The sequence below is a fragment of the Rhodamnia argentea genome, chromosome 9 (assembly GCF_020921035.1).
Source record: "Rhodamnia argentea isolate NSW1041297 chromosome 9, ASM2092103v1, whole genome shotgun sequence".
NCBI classification, from domain to species: Eukaryota; Viridiplantae; Streptophyta; class Magnoliopsida; order Myrtales; family Myrtaceae; genus Rhodamnia; species Rhodamnia argentea.
Genome location: NC_063158.1, coordinates 5,417,724 through 5,436,690, shown reverse-complemented (window position 1 = coordinate 5,436,690; position 18,967 = coordinate 5,417,724). Strand labels below are relative to the sequence as shown.

Sequence of the window (18,967 nt, the reverse complement as noted above, 5' to 3'; positions counted from 1 at the left end):
AAGCGCAGCCGCAGCGATCGGAGAGAGAAATCGGGTCGTTTAATAACGAGGAAGAAGAGAGGAGGAGGAGGAGGAGGATGTCGAACGTTGGAGGAGATTTTTGAAATTCGAAATTTGAAGATCGTTGGGAGGGAGAGACGATAAAGAGACATTAATTGTTTCGGTCTTCTATTGCAACTTTCGGCTTTTTAACTAATGTAGTTGTTGGGACTTTTGATGCGCCTCTTTTGTCTTGGCTTTTTCGTTCGTGGGGACCGTGCTTGCTTCGACTCTAGGCACGCTGAGCAAGCTTATCTCCGGATTAAGATACGCTAATCTTACCTTAGTTCCGTTAATCACATGCATGGTGATTCGTAGCGCATCGTCTTCCCCACCATTCCCACATAGGGCTAAGATACAAAATTGAGCCCAATTCCCTAAAAAATTAGATCTAGTCTCATTTCAGTTTCGAACTTTTTTTAACTGAAAAAAAAAAAAAAAACTCGAAGTTTGGATTCAGTCCCAACTCTTAGTTCCATTAATCACATGCATGGTGATTCGAAGCACATTGTCTTTAATCCTTATCTCCCCACCGTCCTCACATTTTGCTAGCTACAAAATTGGGCCTAATTCCCTAGAAAATCATCAACTTTAGATCGAATTTCAATTCTATTTCGAAACTTTTTCGTCTATAAAGAAAACTCCAAAAAATTAGGGTTAATCCCAAATCTACCCCTACTTTTTTTAGCTTAGAAAAAATCCCAAACTTTAGGTTTAGTTCCAAATCTGCCGTGATTTCTTTTTGTCTAAAATAAATCGCCAATTTTCATTCTATTCGCAAATCTACCCCTATCTTCCAATACCAACTTGATGCGAGATTAACAAATCGGTGTAAGTAACATAACATGAAAAATTATCTCCAAAATGATACTATTACGAGGGCAAAAGGACACTAGAAGTGCTAATATTTGTGTACGGTGCTCACTTTAATGCCAAACATTTCTTTTTAAACTATCATTTAAGTGCCAATTTTTTTTGAAAAATGGTTATTTAAGTGCCAACTCCTGTGAGCTTCATCAGAAATGTGATGTGGCATCTACGTGGTTCGCCGGAGCTTCCAAGTCAGCAAAAAAAAAAGCCAAAAGTTAAAAAAAAGAAGAAGGAAAAACACTGTGTTGATTGGCGAGGATTTTTTTTTTTTTTTTTTGCTTCTTTTAGTTATTTAGCTAATTTTATAACTTTAATTTAATTTTTTTAAAAATATTTTAGCTTATTTTGTAAAAAAATATTACACGTCTAATTTTTTTTTTAAAAAATTGTCATGTGGAATGACTTTTAAAAAAAAATCCACAAAATATTTAAAAAAATAATTAAAAAATGCCACATTTGACTGAAATTAACACTTAAATAATCATTTTTGGTCGAAAGTGGCACTTAAGTGATCAAAAAAAATATTGACACTAAAGTGAACGCCGTACATAAATATTGATACTCCGGATGCCCATTTGGCCTATTTTGAGATATGAAAATTAGGGACAATTAGCGGCGATTTTTTATCATAGGGCTAATTGAATATATTTGAGACTAGAGTAAAAATAGTGATCTTCCTCTTAAAAATAGCTCGGGATAGATTTGAAAATGTACCTAAAGTTGTTGTTGTTTTTTTTTAAGACGAAGAATAGCTCAAAATAGATTTGAGACTAAATGGGGTTTTTTCCGAGACGAGAAAAGTTCGGGGCAAAATTGATACTGAACCTAAATTAGGGATTTTGCGGGGAATTGGACCTACAAAGTTGTGTCCACAATAAAGATAAAAACTCAAGACACGTGTTAGAAACGGGGTCGCTGAGCCATGGCCTAATGTTTTAGAGGAAGGGCTGGTGATCGGTGAACTCAAGGTCTCTCTTGGCATTTGCTGTAACTTCTCGGTGGCGGTGCGGTCTGATGCTGTGTAATCACTAGGGATTGCTCAAGTGACCACTCTTCCCATTGGGAAGAGAGAGATTAGAGGTTCAAATCCCCACCTTCGAGGGGAGTAGGATGGGACGCGTGAGGAGAGAACAGGGTTTAACAACTTGACATGGCACGTAGCGCACACAATGTGGCTTGTATAATAGAATAGGATAAAATACAACTAGACCAAAAAAAAAAAAAGGTCTAATGCTCTGCGGATTACTATTTTTCTGGTCTTGACCATCGAGAGATACGAGATTCCTCTAAAAGATTCTATAATCCTAATTCTTTATCGTTAGATAGCTAGGACATATACTAAAAGATGGAACAACTGAGGTCGTAAACTCTCCCGGAAGACATCTCGAAAGCTAGCTTCTTCTAAGTAATTAAGACAACATTTTCTGCTTCCAAGTCATTCGACAAGAATATGCTATGCTGGTATCACTACTTGCGAGTTACTATCCGGCGAAAGAAGGGAGGAACGGCGACAAGAGATTCTCGACTATCGGTAGAAATCTTCCTGCAAAACCCCGTGGCTGTAGTTACAGCCACGGAAGTTCATAGTCACCAAGTGAAGCGCCAAATTGCAGAGAACGGAATCTGCAAAAGCGCGCTCGGGCGGTAGATCCTGCAAAACAGGGAAAATGAAAGAACAAGGATAAGCAAGCAACGATTAGAGCACTGTAATTCCTCAATTTCTCGCAATGGCCAGGCGGGCATCTCCAACCTTCAGATGTAACGAAGAACAAGTCAGACAGATGAAGGCTTACTTACCTCGAACTCCTTATCCTCCTTGTTCACTTGGATACGGAGACAAAACTACCAACGAGAAAACCCATGTGCAGTTCTAAATAATGCAGAAAAATTTTCAATAGACGTCAAATATGTTCACAAGCCTACCCTGCTCACCTGCAAGGACCGCCGTCCCAACACAGGAAAGCACCCCTGACAGGAACGAGTTGAAAGGGAAGGATCCAACCATGGGCATTTACACTACCCTGTTTTTATAACATCAAAGTCCGTAAGGGGATTTGAGCCACGCAAGACTTTTGAGTGGGGAATGTTCTACAGGCGAAATGGGAAATGAACAAATCTTCCGTAAATGGAAAATCTAAGAAGTAGCTGCGACAATTTCCCTAAATCTAGCTTGTTCCATCAATTCCGTTCTCTAAACCAACAAGACTGACTGGTGGAAATCTGAAATGTAAAGAGTCATGATATTAGTATCCAAAGAATCTAACAAGTCATCTCATGTTCTCACTCGATGTAAATGTCCTGGCTATAGTTAATTGAACCGCATCATAATTCCTCTTTTCCGTGTTCGTTCAACTTATTCACAATACGATAATTCGATGGTCGTCCCAGAAAAATCTTTGTTCCTTTTCATTGTCCGGGGCTTCTCCATTCTTTGCAAGCTTGGGGCATTAAAAATGAATCAATATCCCTGTGAAAATGGTAAATCTGATCCCTAATTGAGTAGTCATTGTAGTCAGATCCTGCCGATCTTGGTCAACTAAATTTCCTTCAATTCAATTCCTTTCAACTTGACCCTAACAAAAGATCCTCATCTACCTCACAGGATCAGAGTAAAAGTTCAAGTGCATTGGTTACATCAATTGGTTTCCACGTAAAGAAGCCAAGATAACTCGACATTCCTTTTGCAACTTCCAGTGAAATTCTTGAGTAGCCTAGACATATTCCTCCTCCCGAGGAACTCTCAAACCTATTCCAGAAAAAGAACGAAGCAGAGCCAAACGCACTTCCTCCATTTACACGTTCCGCTCACCAAATCCGAAAACCGACGCTCGTGAAAACGTAGCACGATGCTAAATTTAATTACGCCTTACCTGAATCAGAGCTGTGGAGACCGCGAAGGCCACACATTGATCGATGATCTGGCGGGCAAAGCAAATGCAGTACGGTCAATTTCGTTCCACTGAGAGAGAGAGAGAGAGACCTTGAGATTCTATTGAGTGGCAGCATAAGCTGAGCGGAGTGAGAGAAACAAAGCTTTGAGCGTCGTCGCCCGACGATCTTCTCCTTCGTCCTCTTTCACTGCTCTTCCCTTTCGCGGCGAAGAAGGCTAATTCTTAAGTCGCTCGTCAGACTTGTTGTTTCTTGGTCGTTTATGCATTACATACTCGAGAGAGCAAAACGCAAAAAAGCACGCCAGTTGTCCAAGGCCACCAGAGACATTTTGTGTCCTTTTGCTGCGTACATTAGCGGGTAGCGCGGTGTCGGAATCGGTTCATATTTTAAGTGAATTTAGAACCTACCCGTTGAAATCGACTTTTTAAATTTTAAAACTTGAAACCTATTATATCATAGGTTTCGAGATTTACTTAAGTTTTATCTGTATTATTAACCGAGCAATTGCAGCGAGTCGTTATCTCTAATGACCAAAATTTGCTGTTGCTACATTCCATCAATCACAATTTATATTTAGACACGTGAATACTATAAAATATTAACAAAGTAGAAGTTTCAAACGTGAATATCGTCGAAAATAGAAATTCGGACTAGTGGTTCCATATTATACACTCCTCATCGGACGCCATTATAACGGGATCCTCGAAAACGAAGAACAAAAAAGATTAAAAAAAACTACTTTTAGATGGAAATCTGAAACACGAAACCTAACCGTCGAAACTAATTTCCTAATTTTTTAAACTCAAAGCTTACATTGCATACTCTAGAACCCGAAACTTGATCGGTTCTCACCGATTAGGTTCCCCGATTCCCTATTTCACCTTGAAACCATGCTCACCCCTAATTGAGACCTAAAGAAATGAAAAATTGACACTAAATCGAACTGCAAAACCAAACCAAGTTGATTATCGCACGGCTTGTGCACTGGCTCTGTTTGAAGTTTGTGGCCCTTTGTTCCTATCATCTCCACCACATTGCCTATCATGCGGCAACTGTTTTTGGACCTCTCATTTGCCATTCGAGGCATTTAGTCACGGACTATTATGAAGTTTCTTGCTTTTACGGAACTTCTTTAAGGATAACGGTTTCGAGATGGAAGCTATATCTCAATTGGAATTGCAATCGTATTCATTTTTTATGCGATTGGATCGAAATTTCGCACCGATAAACTAATTCTCTATGACTTATTTCGAATCTACCACCAATAAAAAAAAATAAATAAATAAAAAAACGATGAGTGTTTACACTATCGAATGCTTTTTTCATGGGCCTACAATGTTTTGAGGCCATTGGGTTTGGAGGCACTTGTTCGAGAGGCCCCCTTGACAGTTCACGGACGATCTCTCAAAATCAAACTAACCAGCGATTGTCCTCAAGCGGACGTGAACATGGCCTGTTTCCTTGTCATATAAAGACGGAACCTCGTGCCCTAGCTCTGTGCTCCTCCTCGTTTATCATGTGAACGTGTCTTGGTCATTTGAAGTAATGTGCCCCGAACCGTTTCGAATGCAAACCAAGAAAATCATGTGCATTTCTTGTGAATGCAAATTAATAATGAAATCGAAATTCAGAAAATTTTATTAGGGGTGAGCAAAAAGAACTGATAGGACCAGTTCTAAGGGTGAAATTGCCCATCCGGACAGACCGACTATTCTTTTTTTGATTTTAATTTTATTTCTTATAAATTATTTTAAAAATCATTTAAATTATTAATTGTTATGGGTACATATACACATTTATAATGTGTAAATATGTATTTCAAGCACATGCAACCGATTCCACTGGACCATCCAGGAATTGAACTAGTCGGTTCGGTCCTATTCAATTCCACGCACCTCCTGTTCGATCTTTGGTTCACGGTTCTTGGGAAGATTTGGACTGGACCGGGAGCTAATCACCCCTTTTATCGGGAGGAGAATGGGTAGTAGGTCCTTTCGAGAGGATAGAAAACTATTTCCTTTTTATCTTTTCAATTTGCACCGGAAATGATGGATTAAAGGCATATTCTGGCAAAAAAAAAAACAGATAACTCCTCCTAAACTTTTATTATTTTTCTGATATATATATTTTATGTTAGATTAAAAAAAATTCCGCCGACCGTCGGAGAATCCTAAAGCCCAACTCCCGAATGGCTGAACAAATTCCCTTCAAATTTCACGAAGGCTGTTTTATGTCCATCACTCGATCGTCCCAACTTCGGCAAAGAGACACGGAGAAAAAACAGACGCCGAGTCTTCTCCATTTCCGAATTTCGTCTCTCTGCTTCTCGACATCGTCGTCATCGGGGGTCTTTGAGGTCGAGTCCTCGTCGGCCAGTTGCAGAGAGAAATGACGTCGTTTTCTTCGTTAGCCGCCATTTCCAGGCCTCCGTGCTCCTTCACCCGCGCTTCCTTCCCTGCCCGCTCCATCTCCATTCCCAGCACCCGGTTAGCTCTCCTATTCTCGCGAACTTTCGTTTTTTGCTCTGGAATTCTCAAATTCGCTCGGGTTATCTTTCTGTGCAGTGCTCTCGTACTCTATTCAGTGATCGGGTGTACTGATACGGCATTTCGCGGTCTTGTTGAATTGATTATGATAGTTTTCTTGTTTGACGGAGAGAGAGGGATGGAGGGAGGAAGGGAGATTGTTCACCTCTGCTCCGAAATGCGCAATTGGAAGGGGTTTGGGGACCAATTAAGAGCTGTTTATATATAAAAAAAAAAGGGGAGCTTTTTTATTGTATGAGGTGTTGTTCAAATCTAATTTGTGATAGGGAAGGCAATGGGCGTGAGGAATTCGAGCAAGGATACTGGAGGGAGGATAGCTGAGAGAGTGTTATGACCATTCCTAGCGGTTATTCCTACCAGCACTATAGAATGGCGCAGTACCTTGTCCTGAGTTTACGACATTTAATACAAATTTTCTGAGGCAATAAGCTGTGTCGAGCTGGTTCAGCATTATGAGAAGGAGTTTTAATGGCCCGCCCGTGCGGTTTTTTCTGCTCAGACCGTGGACTGTCATTGTTTCCTCTGTTTGTTGACCACTTCCTTCTTGCTATGCAGTAGAATGATTTTTCATATCTACTTTTGCCACCAATTGGCGCGACCTCCAGAGTCTAGACCAGCTTGTCCACGTCTGCTGTGCATCATGCCATGCCTTATGCTGCTGAATCATCTTTTTCCATTTGTCATATATACTTCCTTCAGCTATTTTCCTTGGATGAGACTTGAAGTAATGGTACTTATATGTTGACCATGGATGTAGATTTTGCAGGTTTAAAGTAAAAAGCAGCTATGCAGAAGCTGGTGTAAGGGATGACTCAAATTCTGCTACAATAGATGTTGTGGCTGATGTGAAGACTGAACGGGTATGAACTTGTTAGACTTGAACCTAGATTTCGTAAGTCATTGGCTTGAGCTCTAGTTGCCTACTTATAACAATGGCATCGTCATGGTGAATCTTCTATTGATAGGTTGTTGTTCTCGGAGGCAGCGGATTTGTTGGCTCTGCAATTTGTAAGGCAGCTGTATCCAAGGGAATAGAGGTTGTTAGCTTGAGCAGGTGAGAGAACTATTCTATAAAAGTGGGAAAACTATAGACGGATCTGCTCATGATCAGTTCCCAATTCCAATAATCAGCCAACGACAGATTGAGTGTCATTTATCTCGTCAAGACATATAGTGGTCTTAAATCGGTAGAGCTGATTGTTCTCCTATAGAACCTGGTTTGAACTGTATATATGTTTACTTTTGCAGGTCTGGACGACCTACTTACCAAGGTTCTTGGGTGGATCAGGTTACGTGGGCTTCAGGCATGTCTTTGGACTTCTTTGTTTGAACTTCCATTCGAGTATGAGTTTTGGATGTATTATCACTGTAGAGGCGAACTCCTATCAGTAAATCGTCTCAGAATGCTTGGACAGTTCTTCATTTAGAGTTAGCTTTGTTGAGTGATTATGCCATTTTTTTTTCTTGTTTGCCTTGCTTCAAAGAAAATGTTGTTCTTTCCTTCCTTTACTCGTGAAATCTTGGAAGTTGCAATGAAATTTCTGATAGATCTTGATATATGCTGTAGTTGTTTGGTTAGCAGGTCTTGAAAGCTATACCACTTTGACTAGCACATTAGTCTATCTAGCAAGACATAAATTCTTGTGCATTGTTCATGTCTTACAAAGTTCTGGTTGTTTGTTTTACGGTTTATCTATTTTGCCCTAGAATGTTGTCCATCATTTCGGGGTCAAAAGAAATTATGCCAACCTTTGTCTTCTTGGTGATTCTCAGAATTATGTTATGGACATAGTAATACTTCTGAATGAAATTTACTGCAAATCATGGTGGAAAGTTCTGAGAATTAGGCTGCTGAGGCTGCTACTGGCTAGAGTTGATGCAACAATGCAGAGCTTTTGTGCACACTGTGCACGCCTACGGCTAATAGCTTGGAATAGACTGTCTAGGCTTGTTCTTGATGTTGATGGTTGTCTCTCTGAGTGGCTGTGGAGCTGTTACCAAGGAGACTTGTGCACTTATTATATGGCACTTGTGCACACATGGAGGAGCATGTCACATGCTCAGTAGCTTACTATCAATTAATGATTACTTAATGTGTCTCCCTGTAGGAGATGTTTTCTACGCCAACTGGGATGAAGTTTTAGTTGGGGCAACTGCTGTGGTTTCAACCCTTGGTGGTTTTGGTAGTGAAGAGCAGATGCAGAGGATCAATGGGGAGGCCAACGTTGTTGCTGTGAATGCTGCAAAGGACTTTGGTGAGAAGTTGTAGCCGATGCTACTTAGTTAATTGGTTAATCATGCTAGTCTTGGCTTTAGGAAATGGCTCTAGTTTCCTGAAAGAAATATGATTGATGAGGACCCTAGATGCACCACAGCGAATCCTCTAATTTAAAAATCGACATGATATTCTTTCCTTCTATTCCTTGCAGGTGTTCCGAAGTTTGTCCTGATCTCTGTGCATGACTACAACCTGCCATCTTTTCTTCTTTCTTCTGGATACTTCACTGGAAAGAGAAAAGCCGAATCAGAAGTCCTCTCCAAGTATCCGAACGCAGGTAATCTGAGAAATGTCTTCTACAGGGATATTTGTCATGTGGATGGGCATAGTATTGCTAACTAGATTTTCCATGACAAAATCAACTATATGTTTTGATGGTAGCCCAATAAAAATTATTCATACAAGTCTGTTGAACAATATCCTTGGAATGAAGATGAGCAACAAGAGAAGAAAAGCCGCAAGGAATTCGTATCTGTAGGCATTGCCCTGACCTTGGGCTACAACTCTCTTTTTTCGGTGATGCTTTTCCCTAATTCAACTATGGGGAATCTTACAGCAACTTTCCATCAAATCTGTGGGCAAGCTAATGGTTTACAGTCCTTTGCTACGTTCAGAGAAGAGTCCTCTGGAAGGATTATTGATTTGATCATGGCTATTAGCTGCAACAGGACTGATGTGAATGTTTTTTCCACTCCAGGTGTTGTCTTGAGACCGGGTTTCATATACGGGAAAAGGAGGATAGATGGTATTGAGATTCCTCTCGACTTTATTGGTGAACCAGTGGAGAGAATTTTGCAGGCCCTGGAAAACTTCACCAAACCTCTAAGCTCTCTCCCAGCATCTGATATTCTGTTGGCTCCACCAGTTAGTGTTGATGATGTAGCACTAGCGGCAATCAATGCTGTAAGCGATGACGATGTTTTTGGAATCTTCACAATCGAACAAATTAAGGAAGCTGCAGCAAAAGTTAAAGTGTGAAGTCACATGTAGCACAGGCGGTCCCATTGACAAAGCTTCACCTAATACAGAGGCCATTCTATGATGGGTTCAGTATACTGATTTACTATAAAATTTACAATGCAGGCACAGGTTTTCTTGACACCTTTTTTCTGTGCGTGTTAGTTGGGTAGAGGGTTTAAACGTAGTTGGTTCTTTTAAAATCTCATCAGTGTTTGAAGCTCCTGAACCGGCACTATGCATCATAAAAGTTCGGATATGGCGGTCATCAACTCGATAATCTGCTTGTTCATGCATGAGACATCCATTGTTAGCAGATGGACATCAAGTTAATGAGCATTCGAGGGCTCTTGGTATCTTCTGCAACCCCGAGATATCAGTACAAAATAGGAACCTGTTTGAAACTTCTCTCGGTCATGATTTCCGCATCAGGGTGTGTTTATTTTCTCATGAAAACCGCGAAACTTACGGCTTAATTGATTCGGAGTTGATCGGAGCCCTGTTGAACCAAAACCTCTGTTCTTCTTCAACAAGAAGAGTGACAGCTTCAAGTCTAAGCGAAGTTGATGCTTCTTTTCTCGAAACGATGAAAGCCTATGTGCATCTTTCCTTTTCCAGATTCCATCGTCTGATATTTGACAACTGACGAGGTACCACCATTTTCGCATCCAATCAAAAACAGCACATTGCCACCCCTGGCAAGCAAACTTTGGTGCGCGTGTCATATCAAATGAACCTTCTCCCAAGCAAGTTCCGACAAATTGGCATTAGTTGGCTGATCATTAGACTAAGAACACTCCCTTGGACTTATAATATTCATCTCTGAGCTAATCTGTTGCTCGTGTTACACAGCTGAAAAGAGAAGGATAAGAAAATGGATAACAGTGACAACATCAATCGAGGTATACTGCTTGCTTAAACTGAAGTATTTTGCTGCTGCATGCAGAACCATGTACAGGGCGAAAAGAATGGTCGCTAGAGAAAGTTCTCTGAACTTTCTCAATCAAAATGAGTCCTGTTCTCTAGAGTCAGATCATAGGGAGAATCAACTCAGCTTTTTCCAATGACTCTAGGAAGACTTTTGAAGAAGCAGCAATTTCCTTGCTCGTGACTTCGGAATCCCACGGGAAGTTCCAAGTCTTCTCTGCTGTTTTGTGCTTATCTGGTGGAGGCGGCACCGTCCGCTCCCTCCCCCACAATTTGCCAATTCCAAGTCTCAATATTCTAGTATTGTTGGCTGGGAACCCAGTACCTTTCCTTTTACCAAGCGAAAGCGGCATATGGCATACTGGGTCGGTATTACTAGCTGAAAGAATAGAACACAAAGATAGAATTTCACATCAGATCAACCCAAAATCCCAAAACACCCCTCTTGATATATATATACACCTGTCAAACCCCTCGATCTCGTCACCCGTGTACGTGCATCGTTCACGCCTCTCGACCCTTTCTCGAGACGGGCAAGAACCACATCGGGAGCGGTGGTGGCGGCGGCGAAAGAGTTAAGCCCCGTCACGACAACGAAATAAACCTTTATTTCCTCTACGAGGAACGTCAGATCAAATTCCATAGACCCGAGATGTATGAATGAGGTTCTCACCGGTCAACAATCTGAAAGTCAGCGGAGTGTTGCTGATGGGTCCCTCCCACTTGTCTTTGCTTACAACGTCGTTACCGAATTGCTTCGTTTCCTTGGGGCTTTCATCACGCCTTGGTTTTCGTTCTTGGGCCGCCCCGCGGGGCCCACACACGCGCGAGCTCTCTCTCTCTCTCTCTCTCTCTCTAATTGGGAAGGTGATGATGGCGACACGTAGGCTATCCTATCTTCCTCCTACTTTCCCACCGGGGCCCACCATGTCCTCCTCAAAGTAAAATCTTCTTCTTTCCAGAACTGACCCCGGCAGAAATGGAAAATTGCGATTCGGCATCGACAAGCGGATGTGATCAGTGACACGGACACCCACAAAAATCTAGTCAAGGAGTCATCGATGCGCTTCCCTCTCCAAAAAAAAACAAAGAAGAAAAAATCAAAAAAACTCCAACCACCAATCAACACGCAGCGGGCAGCATACTTTGAAAAGTCAACGATCGGGGTCGCTCGGTCCCGTCCAATCAGGGCGAGCGGTGAGGGAAGCCCCCTGCCGTGCGGGTAACGATATCAAAGCCCTCGGGGAACAGGGACTGATAATTCAAATTAGTGGGGCTGGGGGATAGGGACGTTTGCTTTTCTGTCACGTAAGAAGACCGACCTTTCACACGCTTGGAGCGGGGGAATCAAAATGGCTCGCGAGGTCGCCGACTAGGGCTCAAGCCGTTTAGCCACTGGCTTCTTCCTCGTCGTGGTCTCGTCGCTCGTCGCTCGTCGCTTAACGGCGTCGTCTCCTCCTCTTACTGTTCCTCTCGTTCGTTCGTGCCTCCCGATCTAGGGTTTCGATCGATTTCCGTCCGGCCTTGGGGCTGCCTAATCGACGGCGGTTCACCTATCGACTAGTCCTATCGTTTGTTTGTTTTCTGGTAAGCTAGATCGCCTGTCTTCTACTGCTGATACTTTCTTGGGGATTGAATTTTATGGCAAACAACCAAGAGAAATCTTCATGGGAGGGATTGAAGGTTTTTCGTTGTTTTTTTGTTTTTGTTTTTGCTTTGTTATTATCATGTCAGAAAGGCTTAACGATTTAATCGCCGCTTGTTTTTGTGGTTCGTGTTGATCGGAGCAGATCGGAGCTGATTTCTTTGTTTTCTCTTACGATTTTCGTGTAAGTATCTCCTTTCCTCCTTTCCCCCTCTCCCCCCCCCTACGGGCGGATGAAATCCGTACCTTGTGGTTGAATTTGGCTTGTGTATCTGCTTTTTAGGTTTCGTAAAATTTCATACTGGGCCTTTTAGAATTGTCGATGGCAATTGGGGAAGATCTAACGTAGATCTGGTGGTTCTGCTTAGTTTCGAGGATTTTTTTTTTTTTAGAGACCCTTCTCATCAGTAGGGTTACTGACGATTCTGAATCTTTTCTTTTTGTGGCCGCCTGATTTGTCTACTCAAACTGGAGTGATATAGTAAGCAATAGGGTTTTAGCAGAAAGCCGGGAGCGTTCAGACTTGAGTTGAGTTATATTGTAGATTTTGTGGACTTTTGAGTTCGTTTGGGGTCCGTCCCTTCGGTCTGTTACTTATGACTTGTAACTGCAGAATGAATAGGATACGTGCTGGAATTTGATTTGTGGTTTGGTATGTTAATGGAACTTATTGATTGCAGATGTTTTTAGGGGCTGTCCTTTTTAAGGCGTTACAGCGATCAAAGGGGATGACTTTTTCTGTGAATATAATTGCAACAGATATTGAGACGATGAATATGTGCAGAATGGACTTTAACACCTACACTTGGTATGTCTATCTTTTGATTTTAATCTTACCAAGCTCTATCTTGTGATATTGATGGCAAAGTATTTATTATCTTTTCCTGCCAAAGTGACACTTAACAGATGTATTACAAAAGATTCAAATAAGATGAGTTCGTCTCTGCATATGTAGCGGGTTTTTCTGTCCGGCTTCATTTGTTGTTGGTGGAAAAAGTTAGTTTCTGACGCATTTAACTTGTTCAGGTCTCTTCAGCAATCTTCAGTGGCGGCGCTGTCACTCTGAGGTGCACCTGAGCCAGGCTATTTGTCGAACTTGCCGTGCAAGCTTGTTTTGCTTTCGAATTTGAACTCGTCAATAGTGATTGATCTAGTACAAGCAGATAGAAATGCAAGCCGAAATCGGAAAGGTGTTGGATAGTGATGGTAAGCAAAGAATCTCGCTCCAATTGAAGCGAAAGCGAGCAGTTGGCATTGCTGATGTTGCTTGCAAAGTTCCGCACTCCTGCGATATATCATCTACTAATAAGCATGGAAAACGAAGGAAAGTTGACTGCTTCAAAAGCACTGCCAGCTGTCCGTTTCCTTTTGGAAAATCTATTGCTAGATACTATTATAATTTCATGAAGAGTGGGGTTCCGCGACGTTTGATGTACTATCAAAATGGTGACTGGACTGATTTCCCCCAGACTCTAATTGGCTTGATCAAGGAGGATCTGAGCAAGAAGAAGGCCGCCATCGAGGTGAATTTTGGTGGTGATCATTTTCTGCTAGATTTCTTGCACATGTTTCGACTAGACTTGGAAAGTAATATGCAGCAACCTATTGCTTGGATTGATGAAGCCGGTAGCTTCTTTTTTCCAGAAACCTTTGCCAGCGAGTGCTGTCAACATAAATGCTTTGATCTACCAGAGCCTATGCATAGGGATGGGCCTTGCGAATTGAAGCTGCAACTCGAGATTGATATAAGTGGCATAGATCAATTTAAGCTAAAGGAATGTAGTGGGGAGTCAACTACTCCCAACAAGCAAATCCAGAAATCAGTCAATGACTGCATGTCTATGGAAGTCGAAGATAGCTGTGACAGGAAACACCAAGTGAAATTGGTTGAAACTGTTGGTGAGAACAAGCAGATGGAGACAGAAGTGGCCTCTAGGATAGAACTCGATGCTATGAAACTGGATTTTGAAACAGCGCGGAAGATTTTCCTTACAGGCATGGGTCCTACTGCTGTGGACATTCTTCATACGCACCACTGCTCAAGTGAACCAATGCAAGATCAGTTAGAGCTTTTCCAGAAGCAAATTGAGATCACCAAGAAGCGCCGGGGAACGGCAAATATTAAGCATGCTTGGCTTGCTGTCCCAAATGCGATATTGCCGACTCTTAAGGCACATGGGCTTGGAAATTGTGGAGCACTGATAACTAAGCCCACTCGTGGCATTGGTGTGCAGCTTGCAGCTGCAAACTGTATTCAGATCAGGTGGACATCTTCTTTTGATATCAGCAGCAAACATGTTATCAAAGTGCAGCAGCTGATATGGATGCATCTAGACACATGCTTACATACCGCAAAGAAAAGTTGAAACTTCAAATCCTGATGAGCTTTAGATGATTTTAACCACTGGACATTTGATATTTTTTTATGTGTATAAGAAGAATTAGCAAAGACAGAGCATCTTCAGGTCCTAGGACTTTAAGGAAAGTAGTCAAAATGCAAGGCTTGGCCTAGCTATTATCCTTGTGCATTAACATATTTAATTTCACAAGTGCCCTTTTAAGAACCATTGTCGACGCCATAAACCAACATAACCAACCCCCCCAAAACAAAGAAACAAAAACAGGGAAACGGACAAACTGGTTGTGCACGTGTGACACTTTATCCTGTACCTTTCTAATTGTTGTTTATGTTTGTACTTTCCTTTTCGTTGTTGATTTCATCTAGGTTTATTTTCTTGACATATATAGAGGTTTCAACTTTTGGTTTGTTCTCAGTGCAAATACTTGTGATGTTGACGAAAATGGGATTCGACACTTGGTGCTTTGCCGTGTAATAATGGGAAACATGGAGGTCGTACATCCTGGATCTACACAGTGTTATCCAAGTGGCGAGGGCTTTGATAGTGGAGTAGATGATCTTCAAAACCCCACACGTTATGTAGTCTGGACTATGAACATGAACACCCACATTTATCCAGAATATGTTATTAGCTTCAAGGTCACATTGAAACCTGAAGGTGATATCTTATTCCTTAAGAGTTTTCTATTAATTTTTCGGTCATCTCTTTTGCTAACGCTTATTGTGTAGAACGTGCCAATTATGTTATGGGTCATCTGTCGGATGGAACATCAGAAGTTGATCTTGATGTCCAGCTATCATCTTCACAGTCTCAACCTATCTTGGATGAAGAGAGTTTTGAAGTTGATGTTTTAGCGAGGCTTGTCATTTGATATGTTGATGTCGATTGTTCAATGGGCCTTGTTCATTCAGGAGATAGATCATAAGTTCAACTTCTGATTGGATGACCCAGTTAGTCATGTCTTTCTGCAAGTGCTTCATGTATATTTGCTGCACTTTAGCCCCGATATTGTTGTCCATGCAGGAGATCTGATTGGAACTAGGAGTAACCGTACTGCATTGAGAATTGCAAGGTCTTTCCAGGAGCCTCAAACAGACTCGTCTGCTGTTGACTCAGTAAGGGTTTGAAATATGTTGTTTGTCTGCCACTTATTTTCTGCTTTGGATACTATGGTTTGCTGGATGATTGGCGATGCACTGTGATGTATTTGACATAGAGAATTTTCATTTTTTATTCTTTTGAAATCTTTATTTGGGTGTGAGAGAAACCTAAATATTAGAAATTACCTGTTCATTTGCCATGGCAGTTAGAGTACATTGCCATGTGCTTGTAGTTGATGGCTACTTCTAGTCAACACTAAAAGGACAAGAAGGCACTTCATCTGATGGTTATACCATGGCAGTGCCACGTGGTGCAATAAGCCAATTAGGGTCTGTATGGTAACCATTCTCATTCTCTAATTTTGATTTTGGAAACAAAAAAAAGGATGAGAATCGCGTTTGATAACGCAAATAAATTTGATTTTGATTATGTTTCCAGAATCGGTTTTAGAGAATCAGAATCGGTTTTAAAGCAAAATCCAGAACCAAAAAAAAAATTGGTTCTAGAAAAAGAATCACTTTTGAAAATTACAAAACAAAATGAAGTCTCACATCTCTCACTTTTTCCTTCTAGCACTCTAGTTACTTTTCCCTCAACCTAATAAAAATAAATAAAAATAAATAAATTTTTTTTAAAATTACAAAAAATTTAGAAAATCCCTAAAAATAGAATAAGCTTATACTAGGCTAGTTTGACCTCATTTTCATAAATTTGGGCCTAAATTTCCTAGATTTCATAGATTTTACTCTTTTGCAAAAAATGTCACAGAAGATGATGGCATCCAACATGTGAATGATAATATATATACTCATAGCCGTGCATCACAAAATGTAAACATCCGCATGTAAAGCTGAAGCTAAACGACCACTTGAATTTAGGGCAGAAGCTGCAAAATGATAGTGAAGGACTTGTACTTCATATCAATGAGAATAATTTAATTTTTTTTTTGTCAATGGATAATTTGATTATTCGGTCGCTATGTTTGTATGTATTTTGGACAACGCAACATTTAAAGAAAAAAATGAGTTCTTAATATGGAACCGTCCAATGCTTCAATCGAACTTCAAACGTAATGTATTAAAATTTGTGTTTCATTTATGACATACTAAAAAAATAATAACCACTCACCTGGGTGGCGCCGCTGGTTCGCGCACTCTTCCTCTCGCAAAAGGTCGAGTGTTCAAACCCAGGGGCGTTGCGGGGTGACTTAACCGGTGGCACGTGTGTGGTGGCTAGCACGTGTTGCCCCCAAGGTTTACCTCCCTATTGTCGGCCGTGCGGGGTTCCCTGGGTCACCAAAAAAAAAAAAATAATAATAATAATATATTTTAAATTATTTTAGTGTGAATTGGAAATTAGCCTTCAATTTATGATGAAATTTTACAAAGTAACTACATAGTTATTTGACTTAAATGAAAAAAAATTAGGAAGAGAAACAATTTTTTGAAACAGAAATTTTGTGCGGTTATCAAACGCGTTTCTATTCTAGGAAAAGAAATTTTTGGCAGTTATCAAACACATTCTGATTTTCTAAAACTCATCCAGGAACAGAATCAGAAAAAGTCATTTTAATCGAAATCAGTTTTTCGGAACAAAATGGTTACCATGCGTAGCCTTAAAAAATAAGTCATTGCTAATTGCTACACAGGATGACAAGCATTGCACACAGACAACGTGAATGATCGATCACATTAGATGTGCCGTGTAGCTGGCACTTATACTTTCTCCCAATAGGACAGGGTGATGGAGAGTTCATGCCTCTTGCTTTAGTGGCATGCCATTGCTTATGGTGCAGGCTATGGAGAACTTGTGTTAATGCGAATTGGTGGCCATCTTCTGTTGACCATTAGGAAGGACATATGCACGAATTTGCATAAGATGAATGTGAACTGGAAAAGTAAAGATAAATTATCAAGATCACACTACAAAGAGGTATGAGAAAGTTCGGATGTGAATGAAGGCATTTTGGATATTTATGTATAATGACTGGTTTCTTCCGAGGATAGTCCTCTCCCCGTCATTATGAAGTGTGGTCTGATGCGGCTCTTTAGTCATTTCTTTCTCTAATTGCATACAATTTTTTTTTTACTTTTACTTCCTGTTAATTGCAGGAAAGTAGTAGCCATCCACCTTCAGACATTATGGAACATCAGGGGAAAGCTCCTACAATGGGTTCCAGCACTCCTAAGACTCCTAGATCCCCCTGGATGCCTTTTCCTGACTTGTTTGCTGCTATTTCTGACAAAGTTACTCATAAAGACATGGATTTGGTGAATAATCACTATAGCCTGTTCAGGGTATGCTCACGATTGTTGCAATGTCTTCTTTCTAAATGTTATGAATATTGTTTTGGTCAATCATGCTGACATTCTTTTCAATACCAGGCAAGGAAGATCACGCGGGATGATTTTGTCAAGAAGTTGAGACTTATAGTTGGTGATGATTTATTGAGATCTACTATAACTGGTCTTCAGTGCAAGGTAACCTCTGCTCACAACTTTCGCTCCATTTGGGGCAACTTCTAAGTAAAATGCCACATGGATCAATTGAAATGTTACGTGCATGCATGCATCCACTTCTTTGGTTGGTGCATCGTAAGTGATGGGTTTTATCGACTGTTTCACATTAATCACTTGAGAATATTCATCAAAATGGCGAAATATCATGTTACATTGGAGAGTATGTCCCATCAGGCTATTGGTGAACCCGTCATTTGCTTTTATGGTCTCATGTCAGATCATATCCTTCTTCACTTGTAAGTTTCTCTCCCTTGAAGTCACATCCCTCGATGAGTACTTGATTGTGTCATTTGCTGTTTGCAGACTCCTCTGAAGTGTGAGGTGGATCAGAAAGCAGGAGGTCCAGGTGGATTTTGATTGTCCTCGTCTGGTGCGGAGACCTGTTTGCAATCCTTTCAAGATCTTTGACGATGGGATTACTGAATGCTGCGGTCCGCAAATGCGTCGACATGAAGTGAATGTTATCTTTTCCTCTCCTCTGGTAGCAATATCATAGGTTTTGCATGTTGAAACTTGTATAGCTTAGTCTCATAAATTTCCTATAAAGATCTTACTAGGAGATTGTTAGATTGCGATAAAGTGTTGGTTGAAACTGGAGAGCCGCGACTTTTGGAATTTCCGCTTCTGTGCCAATTTGAAGTGTTCATCTTCGGATTTTCTTGTGAACCATGCTGAGCTTTAGCGTTATGTTTTTCTCATGCTTGCTATCCTGTTGCTGTTTTACCTTGTTTGACAGCTGCAGAGTGGTCTTGAGATCCTAATTAGGGGACAAAAACATACGAGTGAAGATTGCATATCTTTCACGGGTGTTACGAATACACGGCCATCATATT

At 40.9% G+C, this 18,967-nt stretch overlaps 2 protein-coding genes across 11 annotated transcripts; both read left to right on the top strand.

Moving 5' to 3' along the window:
* The first annotated feature begins 5,957 nt into the window (after window positions 1-5,957).
* LOC115736935 (uncharacterized protein At1g32220, chloroplastic) lies at window positions 5,958-9,802 on the top strand. Of its 3 annotated transcripts, XM_048285420.1 has the most exons (8): window positions 5,958-6,022; window positions 6,108-6,287; window positions 7,105-7,207; window positions 7,313-7,401; window positions 7,596-7,651; window positions 8,456-8,602; window positions 8,777-8,902; window positions 9,323-9,802. In XM_048285420.1, exons 2-8 carry the CDS (start codon window positions 6,190-6,192, stop codon window positions 9,601-9,603), a joined length of 900 nt encoding a protein of 299 aa, XP_048141377.1. In that variant the 5' UTR covers window positions 5,958-6,022; window positions 6,108-6,189; the 3' UTR covers window positions 9,604-9,802. The 3 variants fall into 3 exon arrangements, with proteins under 3 accessions (XP_048141377.1, XP_030524704.1, XP_030524703.1); XM_030668844.2 differs by lacking the exon at window positions 5,958-6,022 and having other exon boundaries at window positions 6,031-6,287; window positions 7,114-7,207; XM_030668843.2 differs by lacking the exon at window positions 5,958-6,022 and having other exon boundaries at window positions 6,031-6,287.
* A 2,020-nt stretch (window positions 9,803-11,822) lies between these two features.
* LOC115736931 (inactive poly [ADP-ribose] polymerase RCD1-like) lies at window positions 11,823-18,751 on the top strand. 8 transcript variants are annotated; one of them, XM_048285883.1, is made up of 10 exons: window positions 11,823-12,096; window positions 12,300-12,338; window positions 12,845-12,962; window positions 13,181-14,417; window positions 14,930-15,171; window positions 15,538-15,629; window positions 17,727-17,912; window positions 18,000-18,137; window positions 18,248-18,315; window positions 18,348-18,751. In XM_048285883.1, the coding sequence occupies exons 4-10, from the start codon at window positions 13,324-13,326 to the stop codon at window positions 18,445-18,447; spliced, it is 1,920 nt and encodes a 639-aa protein (XP_048141840.1). In that variant the 5' UTR covers window positions 11,823-12,096; window positions 12,300-12,338; window positions 12,845-12,962; window positions 13,181-13,323; the 3' UTR covers window positions 18,448-18,751. The 8 variants fall into 8 exon arrangements, with proteins under 8 accessions (XP_048141840.1, XP_048141837.1, XP_048141841.1 ...); XM_048285880.1 differs by having other exon boundaries at window positions 12,835-12,962; XM_048285885.1 differs by having other exon boundaries at window positions 11,824-12,096; window positions 12,835-12,962; window positions 15,541-15,629.
* The last annotated feature ends 216 nt before the right edge of the window (window positions 18,752-18,967 follow it).